General features: G+C 36.9%; 2 protein-coding genes across 11 annotated transcripts in view; both read right to left on the reverse strand.

Moving 5' to 3' along the window:
• The window catches only part of dmd (dystrophin), a 99,450-nt gene extending 95,175 nt beyond the window's left edge, over nucleotides 1-4,275 (reverse strand). For all 8 annotated transcript variants that reach the window (XM_079615159.1, XM_079615158.1, XM_079615157.1 and 5 more), the window contains exon 1: nucleotides 4,035-4,275. In XM_079615159.1, the coding sequence (XP_079471285.1) occupies nucleotides 4,035-4,116 (82 nt within the window). In that variant the 5' untranslated portion in view covers nucleotides 4,117-4,275. The remainder of the gene's footprint in view (nucleotides 1-4,034) is intronic.
• Nucleotides 4,276-8,853: 4,578 nt separating this feature from the next.
• On the reverse strand, nucleotides 8,854-19,735 carry knl1 (kinetochore scaffold 1). 3 transcript variants are annotated; one of them, XM_079614853.1, is made up of 26 exons: nucleotides 19,621-19,735; nucleotides 19,253-19,306; nucleotides 18,454-18,493; nucleotides 18,085-18,153; nucleotides 17,901-17,986; nucleotides 17,765-17,817; nucleotides 17,599-17,617; nucleotides 17,430-17,470; nucleotides 17,159-17,205; nucleotides 13,442-16,918; nucleotides 13,185-13,293; nucleotides 13,002-13,069; nucleotides 12,599-12,697; nucleotides 12,416-12,531; nucleotides 12,208-12,298; nucleotides 11,980-12,096; nucleotides 11,434-11,521; nucleotides 11,247-11,330; nucleotides 11,115-11,154; nucleotides 10,930-11,034; nucleotides 10,639-10,739; nucleotides 10,480-10,545; nucleotides 10,206-10,315; nucleotides 9,966-10,087; nucleotides 9,599-9,724; nucleotides 8,854-9,059 (listed from the first exon to the last, which is right to left on the reverse strand). In XM_079614853.1, exons 2-26 carry the CDS (start codon nucleotides 19,270-19,272, stop codon nucleotides 8,963-8,965), a joined length of 5,391 nt encoding a protein of 1,796 aa, XP_079470979.1. In that variant the 5' UTR covers nucleotides 19,273-19,306; nucleotides 19,621-19,735; the 3' UTR covers nucleotides 8,854-8,962. The 3 variants fall into 3 exon arrangements, with proteins under 3 accessions (XP_079470979.1, XP_079470981.1, XP_079470980.1); XM_079614855.1 differs by having other exon boundaries at nucleotides 8,855-9,059; nucleotides 17,599-17,614; nucleotides 19,621-19,692; XM_079614854.1 differs by having other exon boundaries at nucleotides 8,855-9,059; nucleotides 19,253-19,339; nucleotides 19,621-19,680.
• Between the last annotated feature and the right edge of the window lie 89 nt (nucleotides 19,736-19,824).

The raw sequence follows: 19,824 nt of genomic DNA on the forward strand, positions 1-19,824 counted from the left end.
CGAAATAAGTAACAGTCTGTGCTTTTAATCCATTCTTGTGGGATTTTTCAACTCTGTGAAATGAGAGAATTGCATTTCTTTTGTTTCATGTCTCTTGGAAGAGCATTGCGTGTTGTGGTACTGGAAGTGAAAATCTTGCAGAACATGATCATACTTTACTTGCTCAAAAAAATATCTATATTATTATCTCATCGGTGTTCTTTGTCCAAATGCAATCAACGTTTTGGAAGCAAAATGGTTGTATATTTTTTGTACACAATACTACGCCGCCAAATGTTCAACAGAAGCAGGTGGAAATATAAAATTGCAGCAACAGTTCAATCAGACTCGGAGAACAATCATAACATTCAAAATACAGGCCAGTGTCTTTGAAAACAGGGTTATGTTCATTCAAACAGTGAAACATTTATTCATAGCCTACAAAAATACAGACATGCTTTGCTTCTGGTTTTCATTCAGGGACTGTATGTGCAGTATTTCCATTTTAAGTTGTCATTTGAATTTTTTAAATGCCAACCAGGGGTGTAGATCTCATTTTCAATGTCATTTTTCTTCACCCATGCCAACCATTGCTTATGTATTTGATGAATAACTGCAGAAAAGAGTGAACAGCAAATGTCATAAAAGCCCCCAGGGCTTTAAAACACACCCGATAGAGTGCAGTAAACACCTGATGTTTCTAACGTGACGAGAAGTATTTTAATCCAAAACTTATCTGTTCACTCCACACTGTAACGTGAGAAGATACTGGAGACTCCCTTGAGGACTCCTCAGAATGCCACCCACGGTGGCATTCAAACATGTAGAAAGTAAAGTAACTGATTCATAAATAATAGGATACTTGTTTGGTAATGAGCCCTGAAGTTAATTTCGAGGTTCAAAGATATAAAAATTAGCAGTATCATACAAACTATAAATAATTAAAAAATATATAAATATTTACTCTACCATGCTAAATATAAAAAGTTGCATGATTTCACTGTTTGCTAGTTGTGCTTCACTGTTTATTTACTTTTTTTGCTTTGTGTGGATGTCTTTTCTCGCATTTATGCACACACAAAAAAATAATCTGTTGATTTTTATCTGTTGAAGTGTATACTGTACATTTTATTTCATTTATTTATTGTCATACTTAAAAAATATGTGAAGACATGGCAGTTTTCTGAGGAAAGGTTTGCTTAATTTAAAGTTGGTCAACATTTTCTCCAGTAGCCGTCATAAAAAAGCTTTTGAGGTGCTTGAAATAGACATTTTCTTAAGAATACAATAGGATACTTGAGGCTCCTTTAGTTTTAACAGTGTATGCTTCTCTGGTTATGTAATGAAAAAATGATCAGAGGTCTCCAGTGACTGAGTTTGCAGAGAAAGAGAGATTTTAAGGAGATCTGAATGCTGTTTTCAGTAGAACTTGCTCAACACTGCCTTACAGTGGCTGTTCATACAGAGTTATCTTCTACTGTATATATATATATATATATATATATATATTCCCATTAAAGCCAAAAATAGAAACACCAGTGTACTATTGACTGTCCCTGGGAGAGGCCCAAGCAGAAAAGGCTAACAACAAATCCTGCCCCACATCAACAAGAAAAAAACCCCAGCCTTTTATTATTATAATTTCCCAGTAATATTTGATTATATCAAAGGTTTAAATATCAATGTTTTGACAGCTAGCATAAAAAACATTTTATACTCTTTGATAAAATGTGCTCTCTGGAGTACCGGTATGTGAAGCAGAGACGGTATCATAAGTTATTTAGAGAATTTCTTAAATCTTTTGAGTCAGAAGATTCTACGGCAGATGTCAACATGTCAGTCACTTCTGCAAGCTTTATGCAGTGGTATTTAACACAAAACAGAGCCCTAGATTGGATACCATGAGCAGAAGATAGAGTTGCAACCTCAAATTCTCCCAGGAGTCGAACTGTCTCGCCCAACTGTAAAAATGCCACTGAATACCAGGAGCCTCATAAGGCATCAGCGACTCATTTAAACAAATGCTCGCACATTTAAAAATAAATAAGGTTTCTAATCAGGACCAAAAAGGGGTTTATAGTCAGGAGAACTTAAGATACACAATGAACGTTTTGGGTGAATCTTCCAAATAAATATTCAGGTCATTTTTCACCCCAATATCAAAGGACAAAACAATTAAGAATAAATAAATTCATAAATAAGAATCTAGATTTTAGATCGAACAAATGAAGCCTATATGTATGACATTATTTTTATGACATGATTATTATCTCCCCCAACTGGACAAGCTCACTCTCACTCAGTCCCTTAGCAAACAATTGGACGAGATTTGTCCCAGAGCAATACATTGCTGTGGGCGTCACTGGATCACCAAAGTTTTGTTCAATTGTTTTCCAGGCTTGACGGTTGAGAGCTTTGCATTTGGCATCAGGAAGGCTAAGCCTTTGGTTTTTGAGGTCAGCTTTAATCTGTTTTGCCCAGGTTTTCTTGGGCTCCATTAGTTGGACCTCCCATTTCACAGGTCGCTGCCGCCAGAGTAGTCAGTAAGGTAGACGTAATTTGGGATATACCACTGAACCACTGTAGCCTGCGCTTTTGGTTTACTTCTTCAACTGTTGTTTCCGGCATGGGAGGTAGGCATGCTAACAAGGACGCTAAATACCACAGTCTGTCTCTACTGCGCCTCTTGAGGCCAGGGCAGTGAGGTTTACTTGCACAGCTCTTACTACCTGGCCTCCATTACACTCACCCCCCTAAACCTCACTCCCATCAGGGTCACGGCACCAAAGTAACCCCTCTGGTGCTACTCGTACCGCTCCGAGCTGGATTTGAAACAGTGTTTCCGGCATTGAAGGCAGGCGTGCAAACAAGGACGCTGAAGACCGCATTCTCTAGCTCGTCTCTTGAGGCCAGGGGAGTGAAGTTTACTCACATAGCTCTTACTACCTGGCCTCTGTTACACTCACCCCCCAAACCTCACTCCCATCAGGGTCACGGCACCAAGGCAACCCCTCCAGTTCACACACTGCTCCGAGGTTACATGTAATTTCTGAGCTTAAAATAAAGTGTAACCAAAGGTTTCCTGCTAAACCCAACAACCATTAAATAACCAGTGTATAGCGAGATTTAGCACAGATAACAGATGTCCTCTATTAAAGCTCTGTTCTCAGAGGTTTACAGTACTGTTTGTGTCCTCTGGCTGATCATCAAGCTGTTGACTCATTTTGCTACTTTCTCCTAACTTTCACTGCTGATCATAAACACAGTCATGAAAACATGAAAACACGAGAGAGAGTTTCTTGCCAACAAAACAACAAAAAAAGCCAACAACAACATGGCTAAATCTCAAACACTGAAACCCAACACCAGGCAGCTGCAACTATTTCAAGCACTTTAAGACCTGTCCTATTTCCACCAGAGAGCATTTATAGATCACTCATGATCCCTACTGAATACTGGATGACAGTGATGGAAAAAAAATAGATATGAACTCACTCAGGGTGGAGCACAGGCCAGAAATTAGATTTTAAAGAGGACTGTTCAAAATGGTTCATAGTATGTCTGATCTGCGTTACTAAATTATGAACAGAGATAAAGAAATATGAAAATATGATGCCGTAATATTTTCACCAACAAATATGTTGCTGTAAATGTCCATTTATATATATTTTTATTTAATTTAGAATGTGGCTAGGAGTGCAATTACAAATCGATTATGATTAAGAAATATATTGGTTCCACTTTATTACGATGGTTCACTTTAGACATTCTACTAACTATATGTAACTTTGCAACAACATGTCAGCTAACTCTCAGAGTTAGTTTAAGGTTAGGTGTTAGGGTTCAGGTTAGTATAGAATAAGTTGACATCTAGTTGCAAAGATACTTTTAGTCAGTAGAATGTCTTGTTGGGGGACCATCAAAAAAGTGTTACCAACGTATATTCAAGAACTCATCTGAAACTGAAAAACAATAAATCAATTTAACATTAATTAACCATGCATGTACAGGAAATAAGACTTCCCTTTATAGAAATAAATGATAATTTCTCCTACCTGATCGAGTTTTTATGATTTCTCCGAATTCATCCTCAAAACCTTCCTCCAATTGGTCCTGCAGGCTCACTGCTTCAGCCATGACATAAGATCCAAACTGCCGTTGAATCCTTCAATCCTGTAGTTTTATAAACAGAAAAAAAGACAGAGACACCAAGACCCCACCAATGACGGGAATCACTGCCCTCTGAACAAACCGAAATTTTTGTGAATGACACAGGGACGAGACTGTCTGTGGACTGTTATGATAGGGGGAAACGAACTGTCAAGGCATCCAGAGAAGCAGAGACAGGTGGCAAACTCTACTCGCCTTAAAATAGAGAGTTGGTATGAAGGCCTGCTTCGTTTCACTCTTACGCACAAATACAGATTTTTCTAACAGTAAAGGATCAGTCACCATGCCACTTGACAACAAATGACCAATACATGAAAAAAACTCAAGTTCACAGTTTTATCAAGCGTGACTTCCTACACTTAATTACAGCGACAGTCCCTCCGGAGCAATCTGGGGTTAAGTGTCTCGCCCAAAGACTCAATGGTTATAGCTCATAGATTACTCCCTGGGGGGTTCGAATGTCCAAATCTTTAGTAACAAACCTGCGGCCGCTCAAACGTGCTGCTTAACAGGAGAATGAACCTCATTGGTTCTCTCACGTCAAGCGAACATGCTTGAGCTTCCGTTTACCATAACTGATGTATCAGTTGATGAATGTTTACATGTGAATAAAAGCCTCAATAAAAATGGTTTATCACATAAAGTGATCAAGTCTCTTCAGAAAATATGGACTAAACCCCTCAATTTATATGGATTCGTTTTACGATCTCTTTATGAACATTTTGAAGCGTCAAAGAGTTGTCAATGGAGGGACAGAAAACTATCAGATTTCATCAAAGAGATCTTCATTTCTGTTCCGGTGAGTAATTGATGAAAGTATTTTTATTTTTGGGTGAACTATCCCTTTGATATGCTTTAAAATATAATTGATTCTTGTGGTGGTAAAGCCGGATTCTGTATCAATTACTCCAGTCTTCAGTGTCACATGATCCTTTAGAAATCATTCTACGATTCTGATTTGGTGCTTAAAAGGATAGTTCAACCAAAAATGAAAATTGTGTCATCATTTACTCACCCTCAAGTTGTTGCAAAACCAGTATGAATTGATTTTTTTTCTGCTGAACACAAATGAAGATATTTTGAAGAATGTGGGTAACCAAAAAGTTGATCAACTGTATGATTATCCATATTCTTCAAAATATCTTCTTTTTCTTCCAAGTTTGGAACAACTTAAGGGGGAATAAATGATGATACGATTTAAATTTTTTGGGTGAACTATCATTACTTAGTTATCAATGTTAAAGGGGTGGTAAAGTATGATTTCACTTTTCTAGCTTTAGTTAGTGTGAAATGTTGCTGTTTGAGCATAAACAACATCTGCAAAGTTACAACGCTCGAAAAGTTCAAAGCAAAGGAAGATATTTGCTTTTAAGGAAAAGGACTAAAACAAAAGTGACTACATGACATTCCTCCCGGGTTAGTGACATCAGCAACCCTAAAATGTACATAAACCCCGCCCCCGGGAACACACAGTCCATGTTGAGAAGAGGAAAAGTTGTTGTATAAGACTCAAGAGTACATTTGTGAGACAGCTCTAACTTTAGCATCCATCTTTTCACGTGCAAAAGAAAGTCACTGTGTGCATCTCACAACAGATAACGATTTATAGATTATCATGACAGAATATCCTAATTGAAGATAGTTAACTCCCACATCAGCAACATAAATTCATCAACTAACCATTCAGAGACGTCCTGTTGCATTGTCTCTCCATCTTTGTCTGACTTTAACATTAAAGGCAGAACAGTTTCTGTCATTTTAGTGTGTCTGCGTGAGGTAATCGCAGCTGCTAACACACACGCAACAGCTCATTTGCATTTAAAGGGCCAGGCAAAAAAACGGTGCATTTTTGCAAACCCTCAAAAAGTGAAAACTTTAACATGCAATATAAAAATATCTGTGGGGTATTTTGTGCTAAACCTTCACACACACACACACACGATTTATTTTACATATTGTGAAAAGGGCCCTATACCAACCCTTTAAAAACAGTTCTGACTTTTTTTGTGGATTTTTTTTTTTCAGGATTCTTTGATGACTAGAAAATTCATAAGAGCAGTATTTATTTGAAATATAAATGTTTTGTAGCATTATGTCTTTGCTGTCACTTTTAATCAATTTGGTGTATCCTTGCTGAATAAAAGTATTCATTTCTTTCAAAAATATCTTACTGACTCCAATATATATACTACAAGTTGATAACACACCTTCAGCTTACATTTTCTTCCCCGTCCATGTTGCCTAGGTGCAGAGCAATTTATTTCATTTTCATGAAATATTACAAAGACAACCTTTTTCCTTTGAAATAACATACACTGATAAATTATGCATAATAGGAATAGGAACCTGCATCAAGCTTTAATGCTGCATAGAAACACTTTGGGAGGTATTTTTCAATATATATACACGGCATAGACTCATCAGTATGTGTATCCTATCCATATTGGATCTGACTCGCCTAAAACACCACTCTGATGCAAAAACACATTTCAGAAATGTAAATAAAATTCAATTCTGCTTGATTATTGTAATGGCATGGGGAGCGTAAACAAGTAAACAGAATTCGCTGGCATGATATCAGTAAAATATTTGATCAAGGGGGAATAAGGCTTATACCAGTGTACTTTGTAATTCAGTTAATAGAATTTCGGGAAAAAAGCCTGTACGGCTCTTATGTCTTTGGGATTGTTTGCCTTCTGAAGGTCTTTTCAGAGAAAGAGTAAATGAAATAAACAAAAACAATCTGTTGCCTACTCACAAAAGAGGCCAAATAAAAAAGCAGGAAACTGAATCATTAACATAAGAGCTCTAACTCAGTAAACATGTTTTGACATCCACAGGATGTTTTAAGAAGCCTGATCAGATTGATGAGAAGAGGAAAACAAAAATATCCAAAAATTGGTTTAATAAACAAGATACCTGCAATAGCACATCTTTCAATAAATACAGCCTGAGAGACATTGCATCCAAATCGCACTCACAATATCAATATTTGGGTTTAAAAACTACCAAACAAGTAGAGTGCATGCATAGAAATGCCTAATAATAAACCATTCTTAAAAAAATTTGTTATTAGAATTCATTGCTGTGTTTGCAAACAATCTAAAACATGTTCATTATCCAAAAAAACCCCGCTGATTATTAATGCATTTTGGGGTGAATCCAAGTTTGGCAGACTTTCAAGCTTTCTAAAACACCCAATAAAAGTAGTCCACACAACTCGTTTCAATTAGAAATGAGTCACATTACAAAAGCAAAGCTGTTCGCTAAAGGCATTTCAAGCTGAATCTAAATCCAAGCCTTTAAATACACTGTTCTGTGCCCTGTAAGGTCAATTACTTTCATTAACATCTCTGTAATTGTGGAGGACATTCTTTTATGATGTAAATCACAGAATGATGTCAGCTGTGACGTAGTAATAAGCACTGTCTGTCAACCATAGCCAACTAGATTCCTCTTCATTCCCAATTTCCTGGACTGTGTCCAGATAGTATCTGATCAGAGAGTTTCAGAGCTATAAAATCACACTAATGCTGTGTGAGAAACGACATGGACAGAGTAATTAAAGATCACTGAAGCAGGGCTGCCGATGGCATTTTGAGTTTTTCTAAACTCACCCATTGCTTTAGAGGCTAAACATGCTAAGCTAATGGGCATCTATTTCTTTGCTTCAAAGATTTATGTATGTTCTTTGTGATTTCATGGCATTCTACTGTGGGTTGACCTTGGTTGCATCGTATAGTGAAGACAAAAATACACAAGGTGTTATATAAAGTTACCTTGACAAGGAGTCACGTGATCCATCATTCCATGTATATCCAAGCAAATAATGTGGGACAACTGCCACTCAAAGTCTGTATGTTGGTTTTCAAGTCCTGACAGAAGATGGATTCCGCAAACATGGTCAGTACCAACATTGTGCACATTTAATATAATCTTAAAAGTCTTATTGCACACTGATGTTTTTCACTGTTACCTGGCTGCATTGCAGTAATGCTTGTGTACAGGAACATTTCTTCACTGTCAGTTTTTGTGGATTCTATGCTGCACAAAACTTCCTCTCTGGGATCAACAAAGACCATCCATTTTTCTCCATGCAGTACAAGTCTTGTCAAAGGTCAGCATCATTCCTAAAATCTTCTCCTGTGGTGTCACGGCATTACATCTTGATTACCTGACAGCTAGCTGACAGTAACAAATGATTAGCTCTACACAACAAAAATCATTCTTCTGTTCACGTCTATATGGAGATTGCTGGTTGGGCTTGAGGCCAAACTAGCCTTTTAAAACATGATATACAATGAACAGTTTGTTATGTTACCACCCTTTGGAATGGCATGTTATGGTAATCTAATTATTATCTTAAATTCTTGTAACAGGTTAGTTTCCGGCTTCATTATGCTACTTGGCAAAGAGGATGATTTTCTATGTGGAACATTTAATTTATGGAAATATTATTCAAACATTTCCAAACTTAAACCATAATGAACATCCAGATCAAGCAGAGCAAAAATGGGGGCCATGGAGCATCACTGCCATCATTCACTCCAATCACCAAGATTACCTGCATTCCGTATATGTGATTATATTTAGTATACAGGGCTGATTTTCTTATAATATTCTAATAGATGGATTCATAACAACAACGGACAAGGTTCCAGTCATAATAATGGGCCAAGAAATGTAAAGAATGCGAGCAAACTTAGTGTGGTTTGTGGCTACATTTTTTATTATTATTTTTTGATTAAACGAACGTCAATATATACAAACATTTAAAAGACTGAAAAGAAAAGAGTAAACAAGACTTGAGATTTTAGCACAGGAGATCATCGTGGATCTTTTTGAGGATTTTTGTCAGATAGTTCTTGGCCGGTTTGACGGATGATAGGATGTCTTCAATTTGACTCAACCTACAGAAGACAGAAAGCACAAAACACTGACACTAGAGTCAAACAAAATTAACATTGTATGTGAATACTTCTATAAAGTGAACATTATTGTAGCTGTTGGTAATATTTACAGTCGACAAGGAACATTTGTCGATTAATGATCTTGAGAGAAATGCTTTTTAAAATATATGATGTATTCAAACAAATATTGACACTCAGCACCAATGAGAATTGCATTTAGACTACAATATAAAAGTAAAAATAGTTTTGTGTGGTGAAGAGGAAACTTTCTGATCTGAAGTATTCTACTCATAACTTTTCTGTCAAACAGACTAAGTTACAAATTCTATTACAGATTCATATTTTGTACTGAACTTGACACATTTTCTTTGAACGATTAGATGCGGAAAGCTGTTGTGTTTCACTAAACGCTGCCTAGAGACTTCACAATATTTATTTCTAATAACAATCCTGTCTTATGACGGTGATGTTATCTCCACTCACAAAGCCAGATAACATTTAAACGCATTGTGATGTAAAAATGTTAATTGCTTTCAAACCTTGTATTCCCCATGTGTTTTTTGAAGTCCTGTATGTGAAGTGGTCCAAAGGGATAGTCTGGAGTGACCATCAGACTTAACTCAAACTTTTCAGATGCTTTCAGGCTTGAGAAGACAATATGAACTCTGAAAAAGTAAAAACAATAAAGAAGAGAAAGAGAAAAAAAAGAAAAGAAGATGCTTACAGTTATTAATTTGTCATCATGAACACAACCTTTCTTAAAAGCAGGAGGCTTCAAGTTGACACGTTTCAAATTGGGGATAAGGGAAATGTCACAACTGGAATCTATGTCATCCACATAAGCCCCACGGCTCAACAGGCCAAGGAAAAGTGCATGAGTAGAAAGCTAGTAAATGTGTAACCTACTGTGTGTCCATACAGGTGATCTTCAGGATGCGAAGCTTCAATCCTCCCCACTTCTTCAGCCGGTGAATCTCCTCACCTAAGAGCCTGAGACGACCCACCACCAAACTAATGTCATGAAGCAACTGTTGAGAAATGACCAGACAACACTGAGACTTCTCATCTACCTTTGTAGCAAAACAATGTCTATAAATATTTTAGATACTTTCATTTAAATATTAATGTACAATGGTTCATGGTTACCTCTGGTATATGTCGGGTAGTTGGGTACCTCTGTGTCCATTGAGTTTGAGACTGACAGTATAGTGCGAGTAACTTGTGAACCATGCTTGCATGACACTCAGACTTTTCCACTTAAAAAAAGAAAGAAAGAAAGAAAGAAAGAAAGAAAGAAAGAAAGAAAGAAAGAAAGAAAGAAAGAAAGAGTAATCATCATCAGGAAAAAAATTATACAAAGTGGATTTCAAATATTTCATAATAAATAAATAAAATAAAATCTGATTTATTGTTCACTCACCATCCAGCTGCAACTGGAAGCATACATCTACACTTCTCTCCACATCCTCAGTCATCCATTCCGTTCCTAATAGACACGAGAGTATTTTAAGCTACTGTTAAATGTGATGATAAATGACGAAAAACTATTAGGAGTAATTATAAATGATAATTAACTCACCAGCAGGTATTTGCAGGTTCACCTGCAGATGCACAGTGTTGTGAAGGAAGGAAAACAAGGCCCCCCTTTCATCTGTCACATCAAGACGCCACTCGTTCAAACTGAAAGACAAATCATTATACCTTCAGCACAATATCTATTTACATAGCAAAATAGGTATAGTGGTAAAACTAAATAAATAAATATTTCACCTACCGAACCAAACATCTAGTAATTTCTAGTATAGCATTTGTTTGTCACAGAATGCCAAAGTGCCACTACAATGTATTTTAAACAAAAGGGTAAAAAAACCTGTTCAAGGTTGCAAGCTGACTCTTAAGGCTACTTGAGTCTCCTCGCAGCTTTTCCTGTTGGCCCTCCGAAGTCCTAAGCTGAATCTCCAGCTCACCAATCTCCCTGAAATGATTAGCATTTTCAGCATTCAGCAAAAAATCTGTATCTTAAACATTCCTTATGGTGTGGATAGAAGAACATACCTCTCCTTCACAGTGATATCTGAATTAAGCCTTTTCAAATCTGTCAGTAGAGAGGGAAAAACACAGACAAACCATTATATCTTTCTTAGCGTCACAAAGCTGCAAAATGCAATAGTATAGAAGTAAACGTACCCTCTTCCTTGGCTTTTAAGGCTGGTCTGCTTTGAGGAGCATTAAGATGATCTCTCATAATCATGGCCTCTACAGTTGCAAGTTCTAGTGTAGAGGAAGCAGTGTGTTATTTCACTATGATCATGTAGACATTTATATTACATACATTCAAACACGAAACAGAGCAGAAAAAAAAAAAAATCCATACCAGTTTCTAAATCATTAATGCATCCATCCAAGTCTTCCATAATTCCATCTGTCTCTTTGATTTTAGATATCAGGCTTTCCTTTGCATCCTAATCGTATAAGGGAAATTCAGATACACAACAGTTAAGGCTTTTAGTTTATGTCATCTAGCACTGAGGTCCTTTAACAAAATAAAAAGTTCATAAAAGTTATGTGCAAAAATAACATTTAGCAGATACATTTATCTAAAATGTACAATCCTTTCTTCTGGGAAAAGACTGAAAATACTGATGATTATATCCAATAAAATTCTAGCAGCAGTAAATCAAGTTTATGGCTGTGATTTTTATTTATTTTTATCAAAAAAGGTTAAGTCCTTCATTTTGGCCTTCATTCTAATTACTGTTTTCATTGGAAATGTGGAACTGCGCTCATCAAGAAAGTTCTTAGGGTCTATGTATCATAATTTCTCTAATCTGGATGTTCAGATGAGAAAAAAAGAGGAATTTTTTTGATTAAAGAATAATTTCACTTTTCAACATTTCAAAATAAATAAAAATGCCTTTACCTGTGTAGTTTTAATGAGCTCTGAGTACAAGACTCCTTTAATTTCATGAGAATGTGCCTTGCTTCTCTTTCCAAAGTAAAGTCTTCGCTCTTTCAACTTGGATCCAAAGCTTTTTAACTGAGGAAAACAAACAAGCATGAAGACTTCTCAAAGATGAACGCTATATGCTATGATTTTAACGATTTAACATAAAATGACCCAAGATTGGCTATAAAAACAACAACATACTTGTTCTTTAGAGAGAGTGCATATCTGTTGCTGAAGGGCTCCATTGATGCATCCCAGGGATTTCTCTTGTTCAGGCATTTGTTCTTTAAGACTATGGAGAAATTAGTTTCACAAAAGAATTCACAAAAATAGTTTGTCAGTAAAAAATAAAATAAAAAAATCAGCAGTGAGATTTTTACAGCATTATCAAAACCAGACTAGTACGTACCTCTCCACTATCTCTGTGAGGTTCTTACAGTCTTGCTCATACACTCTCTGCTTGGGATGGTATATGTATTTCTCTTTGAGCAAATCTTCCATGGTGCGTGTATCACCAGCCCTACACTGAAAAAGGAAAGATGTGTTAAAAACTGTCACATATTATGTTCACAAAGAGAGCCAGACCACTTACATTGTCAGGAAGAGCACTTGGTCTAGATCTGTGGATGACGAAGTTGATACCAAAGTGGCTTAGAAACTCATTCAATGTGATGCTTCCGTCCTCAAGTTTCTGGAAAGCGAGAATGAGATAAACACCCAGATTTGTATATTTAAAAAAAAAAATGTAAGTGGTGCTTCCACATGCAAAAAAATGTAAGGGTGTACAAGCACACCTTCCCTAAACAAAAGCACACAATTTAACACATTATTCATGTCCGTTGCATTTACAGTCTGTTACACAGTTACACAGCAAAGTGTAATACCTAGGGTTAGAGGTGTGTTCAGATCCTGAACAACAACTATAGTGTATACACAATAAACGAAAAAATCCTTGTAATATGGGAGATAATGCAAGTGTGGGTGAATACTGCTACCTTGTTGAACTCAAATACATTATCCAGCGTCCCATCCAAATGAGAGTCAAACTGCGAGTATCTGAGAGCTGTAAAGCAGATCACATTTTCTTTAAAAAAAAAATAAACCACATTGAAAACTTCTTAATTTTTTTTAGTGCATAAACAGTTCACCCTGTCTGAGAACTGACACAAGCAACTCACTGGATTCAGAGACTCCTGTATCTTCAATTTTCTTTGCCTTGGGATTCTGAGCGGCATGCTTTGTAAAATTACCTTCCCACTGTACAGCAGCTTCATGACAGTCAGGCCCCTGAGGAGACAGAATCTCAGGCATTAGCATAATAATGCACAATAGAGCCCATGCTTAACACTTTATTACAGAGCAACCTCTAAGCATGCAGCAGGAAATACCAAGCAATCAAAGTATTAAACAATTTTTTTATATATTTTGTTCATACCATGTCAGAAATGTAGGCATTCTCGGTTTGTTCTGATGTAATAGGATCTTCCTCTGGATAAGGCCTTTTAAAACATGGACTCGTGCCTGGATCAAAGACATCATCCTCAAAAAGCTCTTCATTTATAGGTACAGCCAAAGAACCATCCATTTCATCTTGCTTGTTAATTGGCCAATTTTCAAGAGTCCCTGATATATCTTCTTCACTGCTCATTTCAGGAAACTCTTCGTCATTAATATTGACTGTTTTGCAGTTGCTATTTTGTTCAACAACCTCAAAATGTTTCTCTAGTTGTAGACTTCGTAAATCTTTAGTACCTATGGTCACAGTTTTGTTTGGAGTTGCAGTTGTAGCTCGTTTCGGTAGTTTTGGGACGATACCACACAATGACAACCTTGATGAGAACGGCTTTTTAAGACTAAAAGGTGTGGTCTTCTCATTTTGAACAGAATTATTTTTCTGCTTAACATTAGGCGTGACATTCAAAGCTGGCTCAGTAGAAATTTCAGGTTCAAGCTGCTCTTTAAGGGAAATCTCTGGGAAGGAACAAGAAGGCAGAGGCGCAGTTTTGCTTCCTGTCATCACTTTTTGCTCTTCCTGGATACGTCGTGAAATATTTTGAAGCTCCATTTGAAAATCGGCTAGACTTCTCCGTCTTGCTTTTGCAGGTTTTAGTTGTTCTTTACTGAAGGAATCAGCAACGGACTCATTTGAAGAGGAACCTTCATGTTGGACTGAGCTTGTACTTTGTTCCTTGTTAGACCACAGAGCTTGACTCTCCTCTTCATTTCTAGAACCATTGGACGGGTTTATATTGGCTTCTCTCTGGTCAAACAAAACACTTTTCTCCATTTCAATGGGCATTGTTAGGATATTTGTAATCTGCATGTCATTTTCGTCATCAGTCGTCATCACATTGCTTGGATGTGCCATTTCGCAGTATTTGTTCTCTTGCATTTCAGCTGGGTCACATGACATTGTCTCTGTATAGTTGCATTTAAGATTTTTGCCATCAAGATGTTTTGAGGGGAAGACATGGTTATTAGCACACTTGGAAGCTTCAATCACCTCATTTTGTTCTTCACCTGACACTGTGCATCTATAAACAGATGTTGATGCCCAAAGTGCACTTTCATTAGCTTTGATCTCTGAAGCACTTGCTGCCATTGTGCTTTTTGAGTCAACTACAATTGTGTTGCATCCTGTTAATTCCATTTCATCATCAACACTGGGGATAGCTAGATTTGATGCACTGGCTTGACATGTCAGTTCCATGCAGTCAAACTCATCCTGCCTTTGACAGCTTTGTGCTGTAGGTAACAGATTACTCTCATGCTTCCTTTCCTTATCGGATACAAAGCTCTTTAACATGATATTCCCGGTGAGTGCCTGGGTTATCTCCATACCGTCAACATCATGACTGGAGGATGTAGATACAAGGTTCAAACTTTTCCTTGATTTACTGAATGGTCTGCCGTATTCAGCCTCAAGGACAACAGTCTGAGTCTGACATTGTGTCATGTCCATGTCATCAGGGTTGGAGAAATTGGTCTGACAGTTATCAGCTTCAGTGTTTTCAGGATAAGACGTCAAGGACATCCCTGCTCCTGACTTTCTTCGAGTCATTAAAGCTTTATGCTTTCGCTCACTGACTGGTGCCATATGTACTTCAGTCATCTCCATAGGTACAACAACAGTGATAGTTTGATTAGCGGAGAATGGTACTGTACCTGTATCAGCAATTCCTAAACAGGCTCGGTTTGAGTCAATGTGCATAGTGTTGCATCCAGTCAATTCCATTTCATCAGGGCTTGGGGGTGAAATCCCAGCAAAAGTACTTGGTTGGCATGTCAAGTCCATACAGTCACTCTCATTGTGTTTAGGTGATGTAGCAGGTATCAGAATGCTTTCACCTCTTTCATTCTTGGTGGCTGAAAGAGGATTTAGTATTATACGCCCTGTGAATCCTTGAGTAATGTCCATCCCATCACCGTCTTCAGTTCTGGATACCGATGTATGAGGCCAATTCTTCCTTGAGTTGCTTAATGGTGTGTCTTCACTGACCTGTTTAGCCTCGGGGAAAATAGATTGACACTGTGTCATCTCCATGTCATCAGAATTTGCAGTTTGGGCAATGGAGAGGTAGCCTGATTTGTTGTGATCCAATATCTCTTCATTTCCAACCAAATTAAAACAGGACATTTTGCTTCCTCTGGATATTGGATGCAGAGCTTCCTCCTTGATAATGCCTGCATGCTCATCTTCTTGAACAGTTCTGGATATAGACGCAAGAGAGAAACTCTTCCTTGAGTTGCTAAATGACTTGTTTCCACTTGATGGTTTTGTCTCGAAAACAACAGCCTGTGACTGTGTCTTCTCTGTAACATCCTTATTAGCAGTTGGAGCTATCAAGTTGTTGCCAGATTTGTTTTGATCCACTATTTCTCCATTTCCAAAAGCATCAAGAGTGGACATACGGCTTAGTTTGGGAAACAGAATGTCCTCTTTTTCTCGAATAGATACATCTAAAGCCCGAGTAATCTCCATATCATCAGAATTAGCAGTTTTGACTATTGAGAGATTGCTCTGAAAACAACCAGTTATGTTTTGTTCCGTTGTCTCCCCTTTTCCAATCACATCAAAGGATGACATCCTTCTTACTTTGGGAATTGGAGACTGAGATTGCTCCTTCATATTCATTGTGTGGTCTTTTTCTCGAACAGCTAAATCAAACGCCCCTGTCATCTCCATCGCATTGTCATCTTCAGAGAAATAATGGGATCTATTGCGATCCAGAGCAGCCTGGACATCGCGAGTGATATTTTCTGTAACTTTAACGTTGATTGGAGCAGTCTGGCTTAGAGAGGCAGATGTCAAGAATGCAACCCTTCCTTGATTTTCAGAAATGGAGGGTGCAAGAGGCTGAGAATCATATCTGTTTTCAAATACAACAGTGTGACACATGGTTGGCTCTATATCGTCATCTTCAACAAATGTAACACGGGATCGTCTACGTTGAAGGCCCTGTGGTTGTTTTGGGTTACCCTTGCCACCTGGATGTTGCTTCATTAAAAAAGATGGTAAGTGATTCTCCTTATCAATTTCCATTGTGCTTGTATTGGCTGAGCAGAAGACACTTTCAAGCTCTTTTTCTGAATTTGAGGGCTTAATGGTGTTTACAGTGGGTAAGCACATACCGGCGAGAAAAGCACTGAAGTCTGGGTCTGTTGCAGCTTTTTTACTCTCTGCTTTTGCTTCACGTGGCAGACCCTTCTGACTTGCAACATTCAGATCACCACAGACTGTCTGAGTCACTTTGAAGCTACAATCGGAGTCTGGTTCTTCTTCAATTTCATAATCCTTATCAATTGTGATTGTGTGACTTTGAGTAATATCCATGTATCCAGTATTCTCTCCGAGCAGCATTGTTCTATCCACACAGTCATCTTGTAAGACCGGATCAGAGAAGAAATTCTCCTACAATTTGAAAGAGAAAGGTCAAAATAATCAGCATGTGTCAAGACAAGGTGGGTTTTATTGAGACATTAATACAAAAACTCAGTAGTAGGTACTGACAATCATCAAATATTGTACGCTCACACACTCCAAATTAAATGTCTGTGGCAGCATATCCTTACTTTAATCAGGGATGTCATAAACTGCAGAAGTCTGAAATTCATAATATTTTTGCCTCTGCAGCCTTAGATTAGTACTTACCTTATGCTGGGATAGATAAAGAGGAGTGTTCAACAAAGTTTCCAGGCCTGAAAGAAATGGAAATTACTCTCTGACTATGAGAATAATTTTCAGGAAGTATGTAAATACAAGCATGAGATCAATAGATTATGTTACAGTGAACAACATTTATGCAATTACGCATAAGTGAACACACTCTAATTTTGAATAATAACACATGCACTGTGAACAAGATTGGAGAACAATGGTCCCAATTAGTCAGCAATATTTGACTATTTTTCTTGAAAAGTACCTTTGATTTGGTGATTTCCTTCATCAACAAAACGCAGAATCCTGTCATTAGAGGAAAAAAGAAAGTTCAGATTTTCATATATCATCATGTGGATACACAAAACCATCAAACATGTTTAAACTTGAACAACATGTCAGTTAACAATGAAATAGTATAATATATTACTTACTTTTCATCTGGTCTATCTTCTGATAAATTGAACAGAACACAATAAAGCAAAAAAACAGTGTGTCAGTGTTTTATATATGCAAGTTGCAACAGAAATATTTTATACTTTTCATTTGACAGAACTGGTACACATAAACATTTAAACAAGTAAACTGCTCAGTGCTCACCAACATGTGTGTTTTGTATGGATGCCAGAACAGGAGGTTCACTTTTCGCATCGCTGTGAAATTTTAAACATCGTCAATTAACTCTCTAACAATATTTAGTTTCAACGTTATTTTGGGTCAACATTATTGCACTTACTTTGTAAAGACTCGAACATTATTTGTAGTGGCAAAACTCACTCTTCGCGAATTTCTCTTCTTCTCTACAGGTTTGGCAATTTCCTCCTTCATAAACATACACATAGTAATATATATATATATATATATATATCTTTTTTTTTTTAAGAATTAAAACAAAAACAAAATTATTAAAATGTTTGTACCTTAATCACCGTTTGTTCCCCTTGCTCAGATCCAAGTACTTTCATAGATGTCCGAGAAGCTTTTAAAATCTGTCAGAGGACAATCAAGAGGAACTATTTACTGTTTTGAGACAATTAGAAATGTATAAAAACTGTGAAGACACTTGCAGGCTGCAATAGAGTGAATACAGGTAATTTGGGACACTTAAGCTTAAATCACCTATCTATCATCACTGTCTGTGTATATTCTTACATTACTAAAAATCAGAATTAAGTTCACCCTAAACTAGTATGTGATGATAGTGAAGCCATTTGGATTATACTTTAAAAACAACAGAAAGGGTAAATCATCAGAAAGTGTCACATTTTCACAACACACTGGATACTTACCGAAGAAAGTCTCCTTCTTGAGGATTTCACTGCCTCGTTGCTGGAAAAAGTAGCAGGATAAGTTACACAAAACCATTTACTTAATAAAACACACATTTACATGCTTTTATCCTACATGACTTGCAAATAGAGAAAAGCAGTTTGTCATATTCATAGAGCACAACGCCACGTTAAAATGTGAGTTAGATTAGTATACAAGTTTAAGAAGATGTTTTTGCATTTTCAAAGAATGGCAGTGATTTTATTAATAACAAATTATCAACTCAAGGCAAAAGGCTACTCATATAAATGCTTCTTTAATATACTGCATGTACGTTACACAGTAATTATTTAAGATATAAAAGAAAGACTCATTAAGAGTTTACTTCCACTTCTTGCAAGTAAGCAGCTTATAATAAATGAAAAGCTGATGACAAGCAATCTGTGCAATTTTCCTGAATCATACCACCACGATGTGACAGAAGGCTACTGAAACCTGAATGCTTAATATGCTAAAATATTAGACTTGTTTTAGGTGTGAGCTCATAAATACAAATACAATATTTGTGTCATTTGCATGAGAGCAATACAAATGTAAATGTATTATTGGTGTATCAAAACGTTAACTGAACTGTATTCAGTTTGAACTGATGCTCCCAAAAGCAAAACACATCAAAGAACCTTTGAACATGCGCGGAGCGAATCAATCATTTTTACAGAATCAATAAGTGTAAGAATGTATTATGCATCCAAAGCTTGTCAAATCGGTCTGCACAACTCTGGTAAAACACACACACACACACACACACAAACAACTTACCCTGAATTCAGCGGCTCCATCTTCAATGCATGTGCATAATACAGCGCACTAAATCTAAATTAAAAGTGAGAAACACTATAAAATAACCTGGAATGAAACATAAAATAAACAAATAAGACTAAATATTATCTACATTACAGTAACAGTTATGTATTTCCTCAAGTTCTGTTGAATCCAGTGACGGTGTGTGTGTATTTGTCTGTCAGACGAGACATTCATACGCTCATAACAACAACAGCAACATTACACTAACGTAAAGATAACAAACACCCCTCGATATTTCAACGAGTTCAAAACATGTTTTACTCTCATAAATGCCATCGCACGACAGATTTGCAGTTGAAAAAACAATAATTAAAGCGCAATACCTAAAAGTAAGTTCCCTCCAATCGCTGCATGTCTTTTTTTTCTTCGCAAAATTTGAAATCAACCGCCGCGTCTCTTCCTCACGCTTAGTGACTTGAGACTAGACACGTCACTCTCGCGCCCTCTAGTGGAGCGGATGATAATATTGATAACCATTTAAATAAAATTACAAATATTTCGCGTGATATTCTTTTTGTTTGAATTAA

The sequence above is a fragment of the Phoxinus phoxinus genome, assembly GCF_949152265.1.
Source record: "Phoxinus phoxinus genome assembly, chromosome: 6".
Lineage (NCBI taxonomy): Eukaryota > Metazoa > Chordata > Actinopteri > Cypriniformes > Leuciscidae > Phoxinus > Phoxinus phoxinus.